General features: G+C 36.6%; 1 protein-coding gene across 2 annotated transcripts in view; it reads left to right on the top strand.

Moving 5' to 3' along the window:
- Nucleotides 1-16,304, top strand: part of kif16bb (kinesin family member 16Bb) — a 41,722-nt gene extending 25,418 nt beyond the window's left edge. Inside the window, exons 16-19 of one of the 2 annotated variants that reach the window (XM_067386587.1) lie at nt 2,285-2,367; nt 4,122-4,183; nt 11,984-12,053; nt 13,260-16,304. In XM_067386587.1, coding sequence (XP_067242688.1) covers nt 2,285-2,367; nt 4,122-4,183; nt 11,984-12,053; nt 13,260-15,383 — 2,339 coding nt within the window. In that variant the 3' untranslated portion in view covers nt 15,384-16,304. The remainder of the gene's footprint in view (nt 1-2,284; nt 2,368-4,121; nt 4,184-11,983; nt 12,054-13,259) is intronic. The other variant, XM_067386588.1, reaches the window with a different exon arrangement.
- Nucleotides 16,305-21,280: the final 4,976 nt, after the last annotated feature.

Here is a 21,280-nt window from a genome sequence, read left to right as displayed (position 1 = left end):
ATGGAGAAAAAAAAAACCTTGGGAGAAACCAGGCTTAGTCGGGGGGCCAGTCCTCCTCTGGCGAACAGTGCTTTGTTACAAATCAGGTGGCTCTCATAAGTCTGATAGGATCGCAACAATCAAAGTATTTATTTAAGTTCCATCCAGTTGAGGATCGTATTCATCACGCCGGTATGGACGGTTTGTTGAGGAACTGTGCTACTGGCTGTCGTGTCGATGAGGCCTTCACAATGGATGATCTAGTCGACTCAATCTCTACTGATACTTCAGGGCTGCGTTGTGGTCGTGTCCAATTGATACGATTGATTGTAAAAGCAAACTAATTTTGAATATAGTATAGAAAATATGAAGCTTGTCAAACTCTCTGGTTTTAACTGGAATTCAAAGAAGCTCTTTGACTATGTCTGCGTCTTGCCACTTCAGATCTCCTCTCTACGTTTCCAGGCCCATGGAGTGCAACAGTCCCGCCCTACTGCTTCTATCCTTGTACATGTCCACCAGAGCGACTCTCATCTCAGAGTGAGACTCGCAGCACTTCCAGAACAGCCAAACATGACTGAGGTTAAGACTCTGGCGGACAAAGCACCCGGCCCACAGTTAATTGGCAGATGAAACAGATAGAGTGCAGAGGGGGTTTGAAGTGCATGTGTGGGATTAACCTTTCAAAGAGGGTAAAACCTCCAGAATTCAGACAAAACAGGCTAGATCTATTCTGGGTGTAAGATTAAAAAAAGAGAGAAAAGCCAACTAAAAGGAAGGAGACTCATGAGAGAGTGGCAGAACCATGCTAGTCTCCTTTTCACAAATTTCAATTTGCCAATGTTCCCCTCTTTAGACACGGTGGCATCTGAAGCCATTTCCTTTGAACAAATGATAGTAATTTCCACAGCAACCATGGCCCAAATCCATCTGATGCAGGCTTTTCAAGGGCTTTGTCACCCCTTGGATGTCATTAATAGAGGCAAGATTAGTTTTTTTCACTCTAGAAAGATGGAGAAGAGAAAGAGAGAAATGGGCATCTGCTTGGAAACCCAACATTCTCACAATCCCCCGAGAAAGTTGTTTTGTTACATGCATAATGTGTTTACTAGAAAGCAAAGAGACAGGTTGGCCACATGTTCAGGATTGTCCGTTTAATTTTTTCATGTCTGTCGTCATTTGTTTTTGCCAAATTTGCCTATATTTAGTTTGTTTTTATTGTAAAGGTATACACTACCGCTCAAAAGTTTGGGATCGGTAAGATTTTTAATGTTTTTAAAAGAAGTTTCGTCTGCTCACCAAGGGTGCATTTACTTAATTAAAAATACAGTAAAAACAGTAATATTGTAAAATATTATTACAATTTAAAATGACTGTTTTCTATTTGAAAATATTTTAAAATTTAATTTAATTTATTCTTGTGTTGGCAAAGCTGAATTTTCAGCATCATTACTCCAGTCTTCAGTGTCACATGATCCTTCAGAAATCATTCTAATATGCTGATCATCTGCTCAAGAAACATTTATTGTTTACAGTTGCACAAAATATTTGTGTACAATATTTTTTTTCAGGATTCTTTGATGAATAGAAAGTTCAAAAGAACATTGTTTATCTGAAATCTAATCTTTTGTAACATTATAAATGTCTTTAATGTCACTTTTGATTGATTTAATGCATCCTTGCTGAATAAAAGTATTAATTTCTTTAATTTCTTTTAAAAAAAATAAAAATAAAAATTCTTACTGACCCCAAACTTTTGAACGGTAGTGTAAAATGTTACAAAGCATTTATCTAAAATAAAAAGCTTGTTCTTTTGAACTTTCTATTCATCAAGGAATCCTGAAAAAAAAAGTACACAACTCTTTTCAACATTAATAATAATAACAAATATTTCTTGAGGAACTAATCATCATATTGGAATGATTTGACTCATTACATCATTACTCCAGAATGAAAGACTGGAGTAATGATGCTGAAAATTCAGCTTTGCCATCACAGGAATAAATTACTTTGTAAAATATATTCAAATAGAAAAGTTATTTTAAATTGTAATAATTTTTCACAATATTACTGTTTTTACTGTATTTTTAATTAAATAAATGTAGCCTTGGTGAGCAGACAAAACTTCTTTTAAAAACATTAAAAATCTTACCGATCCCAAACTTTTGAGCGGTAGTGTATATTTACAATATTATAAGAGTGATTATAGTATTGTTGACTATATTGTGTCGATATATAGTTAACAGATATTGCTTACTGCTGTATATTTTCTCACCATATATGTTTATATTTCTGTGTTTGTCAGGAGTGAACATACAACTTGGAAAGGCCACCATGTTCCATTTCAACCACCCTCAAGAAGCAGCCCAACTTCGAGAGAAACGCAAGGTGGGGGAAATTCATTCTCTTTTGAATCTATTTGTGAAAAAATTATGTATTAAAACGCTGCTGGATAAAGGGTGAGCAAAATTACGAACTTATGTTAAAAAATGCAAGTCATCAAAAACTCCTCTTAGTTGTAATTGCTATGCCAGTTGGCTATGTGCTTCTCCATGCAAGGTAGAACAGGAGCTTTCTTCTTCAAAGAGGCACATATACACTTCCCTCAAGCTAAAATTATAAATCCCTCTTGGTATGTTTGCAAAGTGCCAGTTCTCTTTTTTTTCTTTTTATCTTTTACACCTTTTTTCTTCATTTCCTCAGAGAGGTAAAGTCATTGTGCACCTCATTGTCTTCTGATAAGAGACATGTCTCTGTCGTTGGTTTGTGAGTGTGCACCTTCCCTTCCTCCGTCTTACTTTCTCCGCAGCCTCCGACACTCTTTCTAACTTTCCCTCCCTCTCTCTGTCTCTCACTGCTGTGACAGGTAATTAAATATTTCCTGACTGTTAAGTCTCTCATTGTAAAGTTAGACAGCAGCTGTTTCCTCTTCTGAGCACGGAGATTACAGCGCCTTCTCTCTGCGTGAACTATTCTTATGCTCACAAACAACTGTTAACTTGCCTCACGGAGCTCTCAGCAGCACCATTCAGTCATTTTTGTTGTGTAAAACGTTGTTTTTACTCAGACAAACCGCTCATTTACATATTACACATTGGCTCATAATAGTTTGAAGATTGCTTGCATAAACTAACTTCATCTAAGTGCTGTTTCAATTGATATTTTGTGCCCAGATGAATCTTATGACTTAAAATTTTATATTAAAAACTTGCCATTTGTATCATTTTGGAAAGGTTATTCATCAGTGTAGATTATGAAAGCTCCACAATACTAGTTTTTCTCAATTTTAGATGAAATACCAACTTACATGTCCAATATTCTGATCAGAGAGTGATTTCTGGGAAGGATAATGTAATTTCCATCAGAAGCGTCAATCACTTTCAAAAGGGGGCACATGTCCACTTCAGATTTTTAAAACAACTAGATTTTAAATGCAGCTTACAAATTTATATATTGTCTTAAAAAAACGGGCATGTGGACATGTACCCCCTCTGTTTATATGAAAATGAAATGAAGTTGCACAATTACTGTACATAAGAAGGTGTTTGTTTGAACCTGTATGACGTTCTCTGTTGAGTGGAACCCAAAAGTAGTTTATTTGTAGCATGCTTCAGATTCTCTTACCTATACAGTGAAAGTGAACCATAACCACAAAATGATTTTCAAGGAAAGATTTAGTGAATGACTTCATGCATGGCTTCTTTTTTTGCCCCTGGTCCCCTTCAATTTTCATTGAATGGAAAAGAGCAGCTCAGTCATTCTACTAAACATCTCCTTTTGTGTTCTATGGCAGAAAGTAAGTCATATGGGTTTGGAACGGTGTATAACTGATGACAAAAAATCTTTTGTGTAAACTATCTCTTTAAACTTTAATTAGAACAAAGACAGTTTGCTATAAAAGGTGTTTTATTTCCATGCTCATTGAGGCACGTTGCAATCATGTTTAACAGTCTCTATGCATTCTACTCTTTCATTTCAATGTGAATGATGGTGATTTGTAGTGTTTTCTAATGGTATGTTTGCTTTAATTAGTGTGCTGTAATTGCGGTGTGATAGAAACAGCTGTCTTTCAGTTGTGAGAGTGGTTTTTACCACAGTGCTGTGTGTCTTTGCTCAACCATCCATTTGTGTGTTCTCCACAGTCTGGGCTCTTCATGTCAAGTAACTCCACTGCATTCTCTGTGGACTCTTTCAGTCATTTCAGGTGAGTACACCTGCTGTGAGACAGACTGAGCTGTATCCCCATCCATCCTCTGATTCATTATGTTATATAACGTTTAGTCAGCAGCACGGTAGCTTTATCTTCTTCCACAAGACATTTTGCACACCACTTATCCCGGAAAAATTAACTTTAATTGCTTCCTTTTAATACATTTTTTTTTATACCTAGACTTGGACAAGATAGATATAAGTAATCACATTTAGGACACTTTTAGTTTCTTCTGGGATGGGATTGAGACCTGTTCACATCAAACAACATGGAAGTATAAAATATTTTGGATATATATATATACAGTGGCATGAAAAAGTATGTGAACCCCTTGCAGAATCTGTGAAAATGAGAATTATTTTAATAAAATAAGAGGGATAATAAAAAATGCATGTTATTTTTTGTTTAGTACTGTCCTGAGTAAGATATTTTACATAAAAGATGTTTGCATTTAGTTCACAAGACAAAACAATAGATGAATTTATTAAAATAACCCCATTCATAAGTATGTGAACCATTGATTCTCAATACTGTGTGTGGTTACCTGATGATCTACGACTGTTTTTATGTTTTGTGATGGTTGTTCATGAGTCTCTTGTTTGTCCTGAGCAGTTAAACTGAACTCTGTTCTTCAGAAAATTGCTCCAGGTCCTACAGATTCATCAGTTTTCAAGCATTTTTGCATATTTGAACCCTTTCCAGCAGTGACTGTATGATTTTGAGATTCATCTTTTCACATTGAGGACAATTGAGGGTCTCAAACACAACTATTAAAAAAGGTTCAAACATTCGCTGATGCTCCAGAAGGAAACACGATGCATTAAGAGCCGATGGGTGAAAACATTTGAATTCAAATATCAAGGTAAATTGTACTTAATTTTTCTGCCGGGAAACATGCAAGTATCTTCTGTTGCTTCCAGAGGGTAATACTAAATGAAAAACAATGATATTTAAACAAAATAAGAAAAATTATGACATCTTCATCCTGTTCAAAAGTTTTAACACCCTGACTCTTAATGCATTGTGTTTCCTTCTGGAGCATCAGTGAATGTTTAAACCTTTTTTAATAGTTGTGTTTGAGCCCCTCAGTTGTCCTCAGATCTCAAAATCATTCAGTCACTACTGAACTATCCCTTTAACTGCTCAGGACAAACAAGAGACTCATGAACAACCATCACAAAGCATAAAAACAGTCGTAGATCATCAGGTAACCACACACAGTATTGAGAATCAATGGTTCACATACTTATGAATGGGGTTATTTTAATAAATTCAGCTATTGTTTTGTCTTGTGAACTAAATGCATGTATCTTTTATGTAAAATATCTTACTTAGGAAAGTACTAAACAAAAAATAACATGCATTTTTTACTATCCCTCTTTTTTTATTAAAATAATTCTCATTTTCACAGATTATATAATATAATATAATATAATATAATATAATATAATATAATATATATATTAGTTTGCAACTTCACATGGAGTTTGATACTGAATTATGTTGTTCTCTGAAGATAAAAAAAGATTGGACAGTAAGTGAATTGTTCATCATTCAACCAAAATATTTGACCTAACCTCTGATGGAAAAAACAGGAAATCCTGTTTTGTTTTAAAATATTAGTTCAGGTTATTCATACAGTGTTTTTCTTGTGACCGTGAATTTAAGTGACAGCCCAGGTTTGTGTGAAGAAAAAAAACCCTTAAAAGTAAACACTGTCACTTTTTTAGTTTAAACTGATCTTTTCAATATCCCTAACATTTTCGTTCTATTTCAGTTCTGTTTTTAGGTTTTGAGTTGAAATATGTCTTTCTTGTCATTGCTGGGCATCTGCATTTGAATTCATTCCACACATTTGACTAATTTCTTTTTGGCTCTTACTTGCAGTTAGTTTTATTACCCTTTTTAATCTTGGGCCTATTTTTATTGAGATTTAGCTTTTTTTCACTCTGGTAGATGCAGTTAAAGAGGAAAAAAAGAAAATGGCTACAACAGATGTGATCTGTTGTTTAGGAATACAAGCAAAGCTCTCAATGGAAAGTGCAACAGTCAAGCAGTATCTAAAGTCTTGATGTTGAGTCTTCCTGCAGAGTTTAGCTCCATCCCCAGTTAAATACACCTGAACCAGCTAATCAAATTCTTCAGGATTGCTGGAAAATTTCAGGCAGGTGTATGAGAACAGGTTGAAGCTTAACTCTGCTGGATATTGACCCTCTAGGAGCAAGATTGGAGTGTAAGAATTTCCACACATATAAGAAAGTTTGATTAGAAAGAGAATAAGACATGTAGAGAGGTTCAGGCTGTTCTGTGTCTTGTGTGTCAACAACTATGACAACAAAGAAAGCTCCCAGTCTCCCAACTCCCAGCTGGGAGACTTCTTTCTGACGTGTTACCATTTGCAGCTGGAGCCGGGAGACGTCATGCATCATCTGTGAACCTCCAGGCTCTTCACATATACACACAATCTATGTGTGGCGCTTTAGACGCCTTCGGCAATGTTCTGCACGCTGTTCCCCCTAATTGTTCCTTTGTCGGTGTTTACAAAATGTTTTGTTTGTTTGGTCGTCTTTGGCTTTGTTGTTCAAAGCTTTCTATAGATAATGGATTTGTGTGTTTGAAGTGAGCACTGCAAGGCTAGGAGATTGCTAATTTATTTTGTTCTGGCTTTCATGTGATAGACTGTGGATTTGGTTTCTGCAAAAGCATCAGAATCCAATAGGATTTGATGCATGCATCAAACATGGCTAAATACCAGCAGAGCAAAAAAGAAAAGCATTAGACTGTCCAAATATGCTTTAATTTATGAGTCAGTTTTGTACTATATATTTATATCCTGCTGTACGGCTTTGCTGGGCAAGATGAAATCAAACATTTTTTGTGGGTCTCCATTGGCCTGGATTCATGTGTTTGTCATTTTGTAGTTTTCAATTTCCTATGGAAAGCTCAATAGCTTTAACACTACAACAATAAGAACATTAAATCTACTTTGATTAGAAAAGATTAGGCAACCTTTTTAAGACATAAATTGCCATTTATAATTTTTCTTGTTGATCAGCAGAGCTGAACACTTTGTATTTCCATACAGCTTGACTTTTGTTAAACCATAAGTCTTCTGTAAAAACCTTTTGAAAGGTTTTAAGTCATTTTTCATCAATATGAAAAACATACATAGTGCATGTAAAAGTGCATTTTAAATGTTCATCGCGTAGTATGCTGCTGTTAAAGCATTGCATTTGCTCAAGCTTTATATGTATGTAGGATAAGTATGTTAATCTTTCCCCCAATCAGCTCCGCTTCCTCTCAGTTTGCAAACAGAAGGTGTGCTACAGCAAAAGTTTAATAATCAGCTAGTGAAACAGATGCTTCTCACCTGTTCTGTCGCTTCGCTGGAGCCAGTTTCTTTCTTTTTTTTTCGCTCTTTGATTATGTACATTCACAATTTAATTGAATTTTCTGGATATTATGTAGAATATCAACATATGAAGCATTTAGGAGGTTCTAACTGCTACTTTATTTTCACTCACAAGAGTTCCCAAGAGCTTACAAAGGATTTTCTTAGCAAATGTCTTGGTAAAATTAGAGAGAAAAGAGAAATGAGCACCTGTTCAGTGATGTGAATGTGATCTCAGAAAAGGCCACAGGTCAGAGTTTTGAATGCTGTTTTTTTGGGGGGAACGCTGCTTCATTTCCTGAAATGTGCTTCAGAGAGAAGGTTTTTCAGCCATTTTTATAGCTTTGCCCTATGTGAAATTTGTGCAGTAATTCATGTACATTTTTCTTTAACTGATTTCCTTCAAAAATGCAACGAGTCTTGTTTAAATGCATGAAATGTTGATATTTTCACCTAGCTTTTCATTGTCATTGAAATACATCTATCCAGCACATAGTTAGAGCGCATATTGTTTTCATTTTTGGGTGAAATATTCCTGTGATGTTATTGCATATTGTTTGATATATCATTATTGGCAACAGGACACAAAAGATTAAAGGCCCCGATATCCTCGTGGCAAAGTTGTTTTTCGTTCTTTGCTTAGGGGTAAAAAGATGTTCGAAATACATTTACAGCGGTATACTGTTAGCAAACATCCCAACGGTGCCCACACTGCTGAGAGCGGCGTTTAGATGAATATATAAATATGCACTGTGCACTTTCCTTTCATTAACAAAATAAACAACATACAACGAAAATGACAGCAGTGAGAAAACCGTAGTTAAGAAAGCATCTGATCATAACAATGTGGATATGTTTTGACAAACTCTGCAGTTTGGCACTCCAGTAAATTCAATTCAATAGATTGTTCGTTTACAATATTAAACATGAAAAAACAGTGTCAGTGTCAACTTCAACTTCAGTTTATACTATAAAGCAGCTCTCAAGTATGTTCATGTTTTTACTTGCGGACGTCTGACCTTGACGGACGGAGCAAGAAATGAGCTGGAGATTTCCACGTCAAAGAAGATGGAGCCTCAGATAAAATGTGTTTTATCCCCACTTTCTTCTCTTACTCTAAGTTTTTAAACAGAAGGTGCACCCAGTGCTTAAAGGAGTCGTGAACTGAAAATCAGTGTTTCAATGAGTACTGTACATTGTTTGCTTTACTCTTACTTCAAAAACTAATGTCTTTAATGGGAAATATTTTATGTATTTGAGGTCTAAGATGTGGGAAAGGGAATGATAAAGAGAGAGAGGGCAAACAGTTTGCAGTTTAGCTCAGTATTGCCGTCTAATCAGCCAATATTGTCTTAAATATCCTGCATTACAGTTTTGGATATATACGGTATTAAAAATAAATTAAAAATCCCTTAAAGTAACTACAAATGAGCATGTAAAGCAAATAAAAAAAATAAAAAAAAATCATATTGTGTGTTGCAATGTTCTCACCTTTTTTCCCTCTTACCTGTTTACATCCCTGACTATGAAAACATCGTTTCGGATTTTGTCACATTATGACGTAATAGTGCAACGAAAGACACATTGTCGTGTCTTTGGCCCTGCCCATTGGCATGGTAGTGAGATGAGAAGTGGAGAAGAGAGATACAGGATCACTGGACTAAAAACAGACTAAAAAAAGATTGCTTGTTTGGTACATTTTTGAAATTTTGAAATTTTGCAATTTGGGTACAGGCTTTGCAAACGCACTTTTACTTGCATATTGTGGCATTGCTGATGGGTCCATATCTTACAGCAAGTAATTTTGTTACTTCTAATGCCTAATCTGTGATCAGTGATTTCTGATATGTAATGATTCATGTACAGTCAGATGTTCTTTGTCTCAAAATCGTTTATTGCAATTTTTGCATCAGTAAACCAAGTCAGTGACTGCCTAAACAGTTAACTTGACATTGTTTTTCTTAGTTTAAATTGTGATTAAATTATATACAGAAAGCGATCAAAGAACCTTCACTTTATAATCGCTGGAGCTGTCAATCAACAGAGTGATTTTATCAGTGACTGAGTTCTGGTCTCTCGCCAAAACTCCCCTTATCTAATCAGTGATGTTGATAAAAGCATTCTTGAGAGTGCAGAAATCAAGTTGCAATGATAAGATCTCTGCATTCATTCACTCAACGGACATGTCTGTCATCGGCTATAGTTTCATGATCTAAATATAATGCTATAATCAACTTTTCACGATTAGTTAATCTCGACAGCTGTAATAGTAAAAGGGTACTAAAAGATATAACGCTTATTTCGTATGCAAAGATATTAGCCAATCATAGCAGTGGGCTTTTACATTGAAGTCTCACAGCAGACACTCCACAGAGCGTTCATATCAGAGGGCTAAAACCAGGGCAGAAAATGGCCTTGTATTTCTATATTATGATAATTTTTGATGTAAAAATCATACTAATATTATAAGTGCAACTCAGGAAACATTTTAAAATAATAAAATGCAGTCAAGACACCTTTAAAGATCTGAAATGTTAATTGAATGGTTGCAGGTTTGATCTTTGCAAGGACTGAGGATCTGTTGTACAAGTGCAAGGCATTTAATCTCAAGTAAATGGTGTACTGCAAGTATTTTGGATAAATTGACCACATAATATTCCATAGTATGAAGCAACTCACAAACCCATTATTATTTGCCTGATTGTTTTTTTGTTTTGTTTTTTCATTTCAGGTTAAAAAAAAGTCATCTTGTCGGTGATGGCGAGGCGTTAGTTTATTTGTGGATAGTTTTTCAACATAATGCATTTCATCTCTTTTTTTTTTTTTTTTTTTAGTAAATTTTGATTATACCTGCATGTTCTGTGCACCAACCCAAAGTCTTCCAATATTACAGCTTAGGATATTTGATGTAGCTCTTTATTGAATTTTGCAGATTGTTTAGTCATTGATTGAAAGCTTTATTTCTTGTCACAGTTGTGATATTTAATTAAATGTTTCTCCAGTGCAGAGGAAAAAGTTTTTAGATTTTGCTATTGTTTATTTTACTGAATTTTCTTAGATTCATTCATACCCATTCACATTGCACTGCCTAATGTTTAAACAATAGACACAGCAAGTGTTTGCTGAGCAGATATGAAGATAACAGTGCTGTTGTTAATTGTTTTGCAGTGCGTGTGATGAATGAGAGGCATCATAAAATGTGAATAATCTTCAGCCTTTATCAAACAACAATATCAAAAACTGCTGGAAGACAGTCACCAAGAATCCACCTCTGTGAACTCAGAGGGTGACATAAAGACAGCAGAGACCTTGGGAGGGATAAGATCACAGACAGGGCGTAGAGAGGAGATGATGTATAGAGAGATGAATATACAGGAGACGGCCCAAAAGGAGCCACACTGCTTGGGTAGAAAACTAGAGGATGAGTCTTTGTGGCACCAGTCAAGGTTCAGAATTTCAATATCCTATCAAATACTGTGCCTGTAGTCTGGAGTCTATCTGACCTACAGTATACTTATGACAAACATGTTCATTAAATGCACTACTAAATGCTATAAAATAAGTACTAATTTTTTAGTGTAAACATGTTCTTACAAATTACGATTCCTTTGTCCTTGCATTTTTTTAACAGTCTATGCTTCACATTTTTGCATCCCTAACCAAAAAATACTCTGTGAAACTGCTTTTGTGACCTGCATTGTAAAATATGTTGTATTTACCTTTGTGTCTGAAATGCTCTCAGTAGATGCTCTGCTGTTCAAAAACACATGCTCGAGTATAAGATCAGTACCCTGCTTTTGTTTTCTACTGGGGGCGTTTCTGACATTTTACAGGGTTTTGACTTGTACATGCTCTGCTATCCAACAAGTTGTGTACGAGGCTCCATTAAATTTTTGGCTTTCTGTCCAAAATCCTGTTGAGCTTGACGGAAAGTCGTCTTCGTTTCCCACCAAGCTGCTTTTCCATCCCCATGCAAACAGTCTGAGAATGAAGTGCTTGTATGTAAATCCTCAAATCTACATGCGCACATTCTATTTAATTTCACAGCTAGCTGAGTGGCCCTAATCGCATCCAGACATTTGGGTCCTTTGCTATTCAAATCTTATAGACGCTTTTGGGGATGCGGGACATTGTGCAGTTTAGTCTTTTTGCCTTCCCGCCTGTTGGAGGTCTCTTGTGTCATAACTAGCAAAAATAATTAAATTCACTCTTCAAAACAAAGACTATAGCAGTGTGGTTTTGAATATAAACCTAATTGCTTCACTCTTTTGTGGCCATGCTTAAGTGTAAATATCATTTAGAAGAAATATGCTTTTTTCCTATCTAATCCTTGTAACATAAATACAAATGTTGAATTCTTATTTTGTTGAATCATCTAAAATGGAGACTGGTTTCCCTTACAGTTCCAGAAAGGTTTCTGACCAACCTAAAGGTGACATAAAAGACTGTTGTTTCTCAGGAGAGAGTCACAGGGTAAGCATGTGTTGTTAGCCTTCACTCAGTGCTTTATTACTGTATCTGTTTGACTACTGGATGAATTGCATGGATTTATGCTCTTCTATACTTTAGGTCTAAGAAAAAAATCAGAGGTGCTAACTATTGTTTGTGTCTGACTGGACAGTAGCTTGATATTTATAGCTTCTGTATGAGGACAGGCTATACGCTGTTTTGAAAAACAAGCATAGATGGAGTTCGCCATTGCCTGAAGGCAGTGCAGCTGCCTCTGGGACCTAGTGGGAGCCAGAGCTGTTTTTATGTTTGCACTTGAAAATTAAAAAATGCTGATTTAAATTGTCAATCAGAAGCCTCTGATTGAGCTGTGGACATACTGTCCTATTCTTGACATGTTATTTGATTTCAGCACATAAGGAGCTCATTATTTTGTTTAATTAACTCAGTGGCTATATGAATATTAGCCACACAGTGTCTATTATAATTAATTAGACTCTAATTAATACAGCTACAGTCTTAGTTTTGAAATAAAGCAGTGACATCAAAAGTATAATGTTTATTCACTGTGATATCACTGATCTTGTAGGTTAAACTTTTATTAAAGGTATTTTAATTACAGACAGTGATATGGGGGTTGTTTCTTATCACCACAGAAACATGCTGTTCTTTTTATTACAAATATGGACTGACTGCCTTATTTGCCTTCCATGGAAATAATTATAATGGCAAATAATTTGGGCACTCTCAGCTAGCATTGATTATGATGTATACATTTTTACCTATTACATGTGTTCTACATGGCTTTATGGCTCCCCCTGGAAAGAAAGACCATCAAATCAATGGCTTAATATATTTTCATCTGTGGAACAGCAACTAATACAAATAGCATGCAGAGCCTTTCTTACAATTCAAGATTCATAGAGTAAGTGTTTCCAGCCAATTACTTCTCACTGATTTCACTCCTGGCTCTTCCATTTATATTGGGTGAAGTGTTTAGTCCACTTAAACAGAGATAAACAGATGCAAGATAAACAGAAGTGAGCAGAAATGAGAATTTATTTTCACAGCTTTTAAAGCCCACTTCTGAGAGATGCTAGACAAGGTAACTCTAATAAGAGTCTCAAAAACATTTGCATAAAACATTGTTACATTTATTGAAATATATTAGAAAATGTAGTACACTAAAAACAAAACCCTATTGACACAATTCCTTTTTTCTCCTTGCAGATATTTTCCACATCTCTTGCTCATACAGACTTCCTCTTTCCTCAAAACAAGTCAGACAGTAGCTTCAGTGGACCTTCAGAGTCTCAGCACGTTCCTGAGACACCCATGGAACTTACAGAACACTGTGCCACTAACAACCCTACAGGAGATGCCAAAAGTCTGGGAAAGTCGCTTCAGACAAGTCTCAACATCCCGTGGGAGAAGCAGAAGTCAGCCCCTCATAAATCAGAAACTGAAGCTTTGTCAGTGGATGTGACAGATAGGGAAACGGGGCGGGAGGAAACAGGGGTGAATGGAGGGCTCTGGGATACTAGAATACTTCAGGAGTGCTGTAACAGGACCTCTGGGCACCTGCATGTCGAGCAGCAGTATCTCTGGCACCCGGTCGTGGGCTCAGAAGGGAGCTTGTTAGCTGAGGAATCCCATATACAGAGCAGGCACACCGCCACGGGAGGAGGAGCAGCAGCCTTTGTCCCCAGCTTGACTCGCTTGGAGCACTTTTCACAGAGGCATAGCCCACTTACCATGGGGGGCCAATTTAGTGAGCACATTTTATCCAGAACATCTGTTGAGAGTCAAGAAGTCAAAGCCCATCCAGAAGGAAGTGGGCTCAGCTCTAGCCTGGGGAGCCTTGCAGGTAGAGTGTCCTGGATGCTGGCAGACGCGAGGCGTGTGCTTACAAACACTTTTAAAGAACAAACTGGTGGTAGAGAAAGCAGTTGGTACAATCAAATGTGCTCACTGGTAAAGGATCTACCCTTTGTACACCATATCCAGTTTGAATTGACTCTAAGACCAGAGGAAAAAACAACTCTGGAGGCAACCCAGTTTCGCCGCAATCTGTCTCATAGTGAGTTTTTGTTAGTAAGTAAACCAAGTGTAGCATTGCCTTCCATGCAAGATCTGTCAACATCCAGAACAGATGAATGGAAGAGCCCTTTGATGGCTTTGGAGGCAACTCAGACAAGGGATTCGGTAACTAACCATATAAGTGAGGGACTTAAGGTATGTTGCCAAAGACTACACCCTGTACCTGAATCCTTGCTCCATCTCCAGAACCTTCCACCTCAGAAGCTTCTCTCCTGCCTGCACAATGTGATCCCTGCCCACTTGCTAATGGAAGAGCGGGTGTTAGCTTTATACTGGCTCAGTGTCGCCGCCTATTCTCAACCAGATCCGCAGCCTGCAGTTATTGTCCTTTTCCAGACTAAGCTTTTGGTGGTCTCCTTTGATTCTTTGACTGATTCTTCCAGCCCCACACACTCTTTAAATGTTTTCTATGAATTATCCTTTCAGGAACTGCAGGAGATCCACATAGGTTTTGCTGGGCAGACTGTCAGACTGACAGGCAACACAGAGAACAGCATACTTACCTTGCACACTTGCAATGCAGTCTTAAGTCAAGAACTGTCCCGAACTTTACTTAAGGCTATTCACCCTTTCGAGAGGGGTGCACTGGACCATCCATTACTGTCAAAAGACATAGTATGTTTGTCCTTAGACTGGAACTCCCGTATTAAAGATTTGCTTCTACCCTCTGGTGGGCGAGTTACATGCTCTTTCCAAAAAACCCTGGCTAAGTTGGTCTTCCTGTTACATGGTAACATGCAAGGTGAACGTCCGGCACTTGCACATGTGCAACTACTTCTTTACACGACTGTCAGATTTCAGCGATCAAGTCTGGAGCTGCACACTGACCCTATTGTACCTGTTTCACAGGTGGTACCAACAGACTCTGAGCTTGTCCAGCTTGTCCTGACTGACACGCACCTGTGTCTCTTGTTTGAGGATGCAGTTTATCACCCACCTCCACGTTCAGTAGCTATAGTGGCACGCCAGGCCCAGTTCAGGCTAATAGAAATGCGGCAGCGTTTGGCCGTCCGTTGCGTTCTGGTCAGAGACGGATACGGCAGTATGCGTCTGGATGTGGTTTTTGCTCATGTCTACCGGAAATCTGGTGGTACTGGAAGTCACCCTCAACCTCCAGAGGTCTGCAGTGCTGATGAGGCAGCTGCCCAATCTCCTACCAACTCTGATTCATCTCCCCGGAATGAAGTGTGGAAATTAACTTTCAGCAGCTCCGCTGAGGCCACCTTCCTGATTAATAACTTGTCAAACATTTGATCAAGGACCTTCCAGCAAAATAATTAACAGCCCAGTGAGGAGAATTTGACAGACTACTACAAAAAAGGCTGAGTGCACTGACAACAAGACATGAGTCGGCGACGCTAGGATTGAGAAATAAAGACATTTTTGTAATTGTTCTGTTATTTTTGTACATTTCCATGAAGTTTTACATGACTAGCATTGAGATAAATTTTTCTGACAAAGGGATGAGTAAAGTCCTCTTCACCAAGAACGATAACTATAAAGATAACTATATTAGTGTCCACACCAACACTTTAAATGCTTGAGGAGCAGGGAAAATCGTTGTGAAAGTGATTACAATGATATCGTTTTAGTTGTGGTGTGGACTCTGCTACTATTTTATTATTTAGAACCATTTTTAATGTTATAGTTATCATCCTTAGTGTGAATGGGCCTTAATCATTGAAAGTAGTGCCCTTGATTTAGATCATAAATTCATTAGGCTGGTTGAGACAATTGACATAGTAGTAATGGTGTTTATTTGGCAATATTATATGGGCAGATCAACAATGATTGTTGATTCAGAGATAGTATCAGTACTCAACCTTAACGTTCATTCTATTTGATGGCAATTATAGAATTAAAAGTACAAGATTGCTTCCAATTAGCATCTGACGTGTTTATCCCTGTGCGTCACCATTATGCTTTTATAGTGTAGTTGTTGTTTTGTTTTGTTTTTTGCTCAGTTGAAGGTATATTGTTTCGGTTGCACAGTGATGTACCACCCTAGCATAAAAATGAAAAAACCTGCATAAAAAAAAAAAGCTTCTCCCTCTCTTCAGTTTTCACACACTTCCTACACTGTCTTTGACTCATATAGCCTTGCTTCACAAAAAAATGCATGTTGCATGCCTGCAGCATTCAGCAGCTATCAGTATGCATCTCTTGAACTCGTCATGGTGTGGGGACATTCCAAGGTCAAGGTGGGATTTTTATTTATTTATTTTTTTCCTTTTTTTTCCCTGCGGGGTCACTTAAGTTCTCACTGCATTACATTGCTAGCTAATAGCTTCACGGTCCCTTTTGTTCCACTTTATGCTGCTGAAAAAGAGGAGCAGGAAGAAGACATTCTTCCCCCCTACCTTGTCTAAAAATGGTATACTGTGTAGAAAATTATGGCTGCATATACAGTGCAATCAACTAGTGCTTTTCTTTGACAGAATGCCAGCAAGAAAGGGAGAGAGTCCCTTTTAATAAAAGTACATCATGTGCCTTCTCAGAAAATCAGAGCTTTTCACCTTTTCAGACTGGAAATACTGTGTAAATGAAAAGACCCTGATCTAGGACAGATTTTCCCAGAAAAAAAAAAAAAAAAAATTGCTTTTATGGCAGACTGTAAGTAATGTCAGCTGTTGTGTCATGTTTTTTAAAGCAAAAGAAGAATGTCATATATATGACCCTAGACCACAAAACCAGTCATAGGGGTAAATTGAGTTTTATACATAATCTGAAAGCTGAATAAATAATCTTTCCATTGATGTATGGCTTGTTAAGATAGGACAATATCTGGAATCTGAGGGTGCAAAAAAAAATGCCATTAAAGTTGTCCAAATGAAGTCCTTAGCAATGCATATCTACTTATAAAATACATTTTTGTTACATTTATGGTAGGAAATTTACAAAATATCTTCACTGAACATGATCTTAATATTACTTAATATCCTAATGATTTTTGGCATAAAAGAAAAATAATTTTGACCCATACAATGCATTGTTGCTTAATGCTACAAAATACCTGTGTGACTTATGACTGGTTTTGTGGTCCAGGGTCACATATGTGTTTTATACAGGCTTTAATTTGCATGCATTGTTTTATGCTTCCTCATTCATGTTTACATTTACATTCATATAATGTTAAAGATGCACTTACATTTTTTCCTCAAAGTTTTACCCTTGAAGAAATAAGTGGTATTTTTTTAAAGTACTAAAATACATAGTTTAAAAGTATAACACACTCACATGAGAAGAGTGATAATATTATGGCCTAATTAAAGCTGTTTCACTTAACTTGGATCGGGTCAAATTTAGACAGAAAAAAGAACATTCTGTTATCATGCTGTCATTCTTGATCTTTGTGAGCTAAAGTGAAATCTGCAGAGAGGGAAAAAACACTCTCATCAGCTTTATGAAAGAGATTTACCTTCTTGCTTCTTGTAATGTGGAGACTCCATAATTCCATACAGGCCCAATATACTCCAAACCAGCACTGTCCTCATAAAAGTGGATTGAAAATTCATCCCTATTGATTAGTTTCTGCCCATTTTGCCTGGTTTTTGGTTCAACAAAGATTTCGGCTCTAACATCTAATATCTAAATAGGCACTCCTAAAAACCTTTATGAGCAATTATCACCCGCTCCTTTAATTGCATATGAAACATCAGAGATCAAGTAAAGACAAGCAGTCAGCAAGCTATTAAGCACAAAAAGTAGAAGTGTATTTTTTTTTTTTTTTTTTTGAGGGCTGTAATAATGACATCTACTTTACTGGTGCTCATCTAATGAAGCAAAGGTTGCCCAATTCACACATTCACGGGTGTTCTGTTCCAAAATTAAACATTCATTCAATACCGAAATGTATTGAAAAGTGATTATTCAGCATAATTAAAAATTGATTATTTTACCCAATGGGAGTTTTTTTTTTTTTTTTTTTTTTTTTTTTTACAGTATGTGACGATAGTTTAAAATATAGTCAGTCTAGAAAACATTTTGCCCATTGTTCCATAAGCGGTTTCAGGAATGAACATGATTCCTGAACTTATGACTTTCACAAAAAGTCAAAAAGGTTCATAAAAAATGCATCAAAATTGAATCAGATTCACCCTCACTGAACTATCAGTCACTTTTTGGTTAAAGCGTTAGTTCACCCAAAAATATAAATTCTGTCATTAATTACTCATCCTCATGTCGTTCCACACCTGTAAGATCTTCGTTCATCTTTGAAACACAAATTAAGATATTTTTGATGAAATCCAAGATGTATGACTCATCCATAAACAGCAATTTAACTGACACTTTCAAGGTCCAGAAAGGTTCTAAAGCCATTTTTGAAAAAAGTCGACGTTATTGCAGTGGTTCAACCTTAATTTTATGAAGCAATGAGAATATTTTTTGTCCGCAAAAACAAAACAAAAAATAACGACTTTATTCAACAATATCTTCTCATACGTTGTTTGCATCCAGCGCTTCCAGGTTCTACGGCAGAACGCAGACTCATTATTGGCCGGCTCCTGCGTCAGCATTACACTCATGCATTGTGCTGCTCACGTGATTAGCTTTGGCCAATACTGAGACAGCCTTCGCACGTAAACAAGGAAGTCTTCACTGTGCTTACTGTGACAATTACGTAAGCTTAATGCTAGGGAAGAGAACAGATTTTTGAATAAAGTCATTATTTTTGTTTTGTTTTTGCGCACGAAAAGTATTCTCATCGCTTCATAAAATTAAGGTTGAACCACTGCAGTCACATCGACTTTTTTAACAATGTCTTTGGTACCTTTCTGGACCGAGTCATTTACCTTTTGGATTTCATCAAAAATATCTTAATTTGTGTTCTGAAGATGAACGAAGGTCTTACGGGTGTGGAACGACATGAGGGTGAGTAATTAATGACAGAATTTTCATTTTTGGGTGAACGAACCCTTTAAATCTGATTGAAATTAACTGGGAACCACCAATGTGATGTATAGGTATAGGTTCGTTAGGCAAGTCGTGGAGTTAAAGGTTCATATTCACAACATTAATTATAGTCAGTTAATAATGGTATTCTATAAACATATATATATATATATATATATATATATATATATATTTATATATATATATTTATTTATTTATTTATTTATTTATTTATTTTTTTTTCAACTGTTAGGTTGACTTATAATGAGAGCATTCACTAGGTTTAGAGTTACAAAAACTTTCATGCATCATTGAACTAATAAAATAAATGACAGTATGATCCTTTTCCTTGTGCATTGTGCAGATAAAGAAAATGCATTCATCTCTGTGATGAAAGAAAATCTTGTTTTATTTGATTTAGACTCATCACATAAAAAGCCTCCCTAACAAAAAAACATTATTGCAGGACGGGAGCTGTGTGACGCTGGATACCATTATTCAAGAGGCCCTAAAATTTGCTAGCTACCGTGATAACAATAGTAGACGCTGTATTGCTGTCATGCTAGTCAATCAATTGTGCAGGCCAGAGGGCTCTGTGCCACTGTAGTCTCCTTATGGATGCTTTTTGAATGCTTTATCCATCACATTAGAAGCAAGCCTGTTTGAAATATAACAAATAAAGGCAAGATGACAGCGCAAATAGAAAGGCACCCTCTTTCCGCTCGGCGCCGCTGATCAGGTCAAGCGGACAAAAGGCAGGGAATGATGTGTGGGGCTTTTTCTGAGAAAGTGTGTGCGTACTAGCGGAGCTTCTCGCCTGGACCAGCGAGACCTCTTATCTTGCCTCTGCAGGCCCTGTGAGGTGGGATGCGTCCTCTTTCATTAATATACTTCACACCTCCTCTGCTTTAATGGCTTCAGGAGTGCCCAGTGCCTGATGGGAGAAACAGGTGGGGCCTCTTGGTGAGCTGACAGCTCCTGAGAAAATTTCTCATTTTAGCTACCTCGTTGCTTCGCTCTTTCTTTTTCGAAGAGAGCCATCAATCATGCATGTATGCCTTTGTTTGTAACCTTAGCTGCTTGATCCCAGAAGATCCATCAAGTTAGAGTACAGTACATTAAGTTAAACAGTAATGACATTGAAATATAGTGCTGCTTCTTTGTAATAGGGCCTCTTAAAGGAAAGCCATATTTAGTAAGCAAAAACGTAGAGGAAATTATATGAGCGAGAGTTAATACAGGTCATGAAAAAACAATACCCCAGATGGAAGTTTATAGGTTTGTTTCTGGGTGACATCTTAGTTCAAGAAACTTTACAGGAACATTTTGATGAGGAACATTATGTTTCTGTTTGCCCTTTTCATGTTTTTAGTCAATATTAGTACAAGTATATAGTACAATATTAAATTATAATTTAATGTTGAGAATAATGCTGTTGTGTTTTATGCATTTTATGCAATTACCATTTTGTAAGAAAACTGATTTTCAGTTATCTATTTTTGTAAAAAAAAAATGGATTTTTTTCAATAGCAAAAACTCCATTTACATTTATTCATTAAGCAGATGCTTTTGTTGGTTTAACAGGTATAAAGGAGCCAACAGCAAAGTTTTTATTGCAAAAGTGCTGTTAAAAACATGTTATGTTCTTTGAGTTTTCATTGTTTTGTTGATAATGAAAAGTTGCACTCTTTATTGCCATACAAAGCAAACTTTTTGCCATTTTGATTATTTTCTTTAAACTTTCTGTGTTGCAAAAACACATAAAGCGTATTATTGAAAATGGCTTTTAAAGCTTTCAAAAATAAATGAATAAGCGAAAATGGGACTGCTATGCAGGAACAATATTAAAAGCATAGTTCGCTCAAAAATTAAAATCCTGTCATCATTTACTCACCCTCATGTCATTCCAAACCCATATTTTTTTCCCCATCCGTGGAACGCAAAAGTAGATGGATGAGGGATGTGAGGATGGTGATTGTAACTGTCAGGCTCCAAAAAGCACATAAAAGTACCATTAAAGCACCATTAGTCCATACGACTCGCAAGCTATAATACAAACGTTGAGTGAGAATTAGAACAAATTTTAAGTCGTTATTCACCATAATGATGCACGTGTAAATGCATTTTTACATAAGTTGTAGAGTGCATGTGAGGAAATTAAGAAACTGTCCACAAACTTCATTTGCTCTCAACATGGCAGATTTGAATGTTTGAGGATCACCTACAAGAAGGTCTTACAAGAAATGTGGCAAACATGT

This window comes from Chanodichthys erythropterus, chromosome 5, assembly GCF_024489055.1.
Source record: "Chanodichthys erythropterus isolate Z2021 chromosome 5, ASM2448905v1, whole genome shotgun sequence".
Taxonomy (NCBI): domain Eukaryota; kingdom Metazoa; phylum Chordata; class Actinopteri; order Cypriniformes; family Xenocyprididae; genus Chanodichthys; species Chanodichthys erythropterus.
The sequence above is the reverse complement of the archived record's forward strand: the minus strand, read 5'-3'. Positions and strand labels throughout refer to the sequence as shown.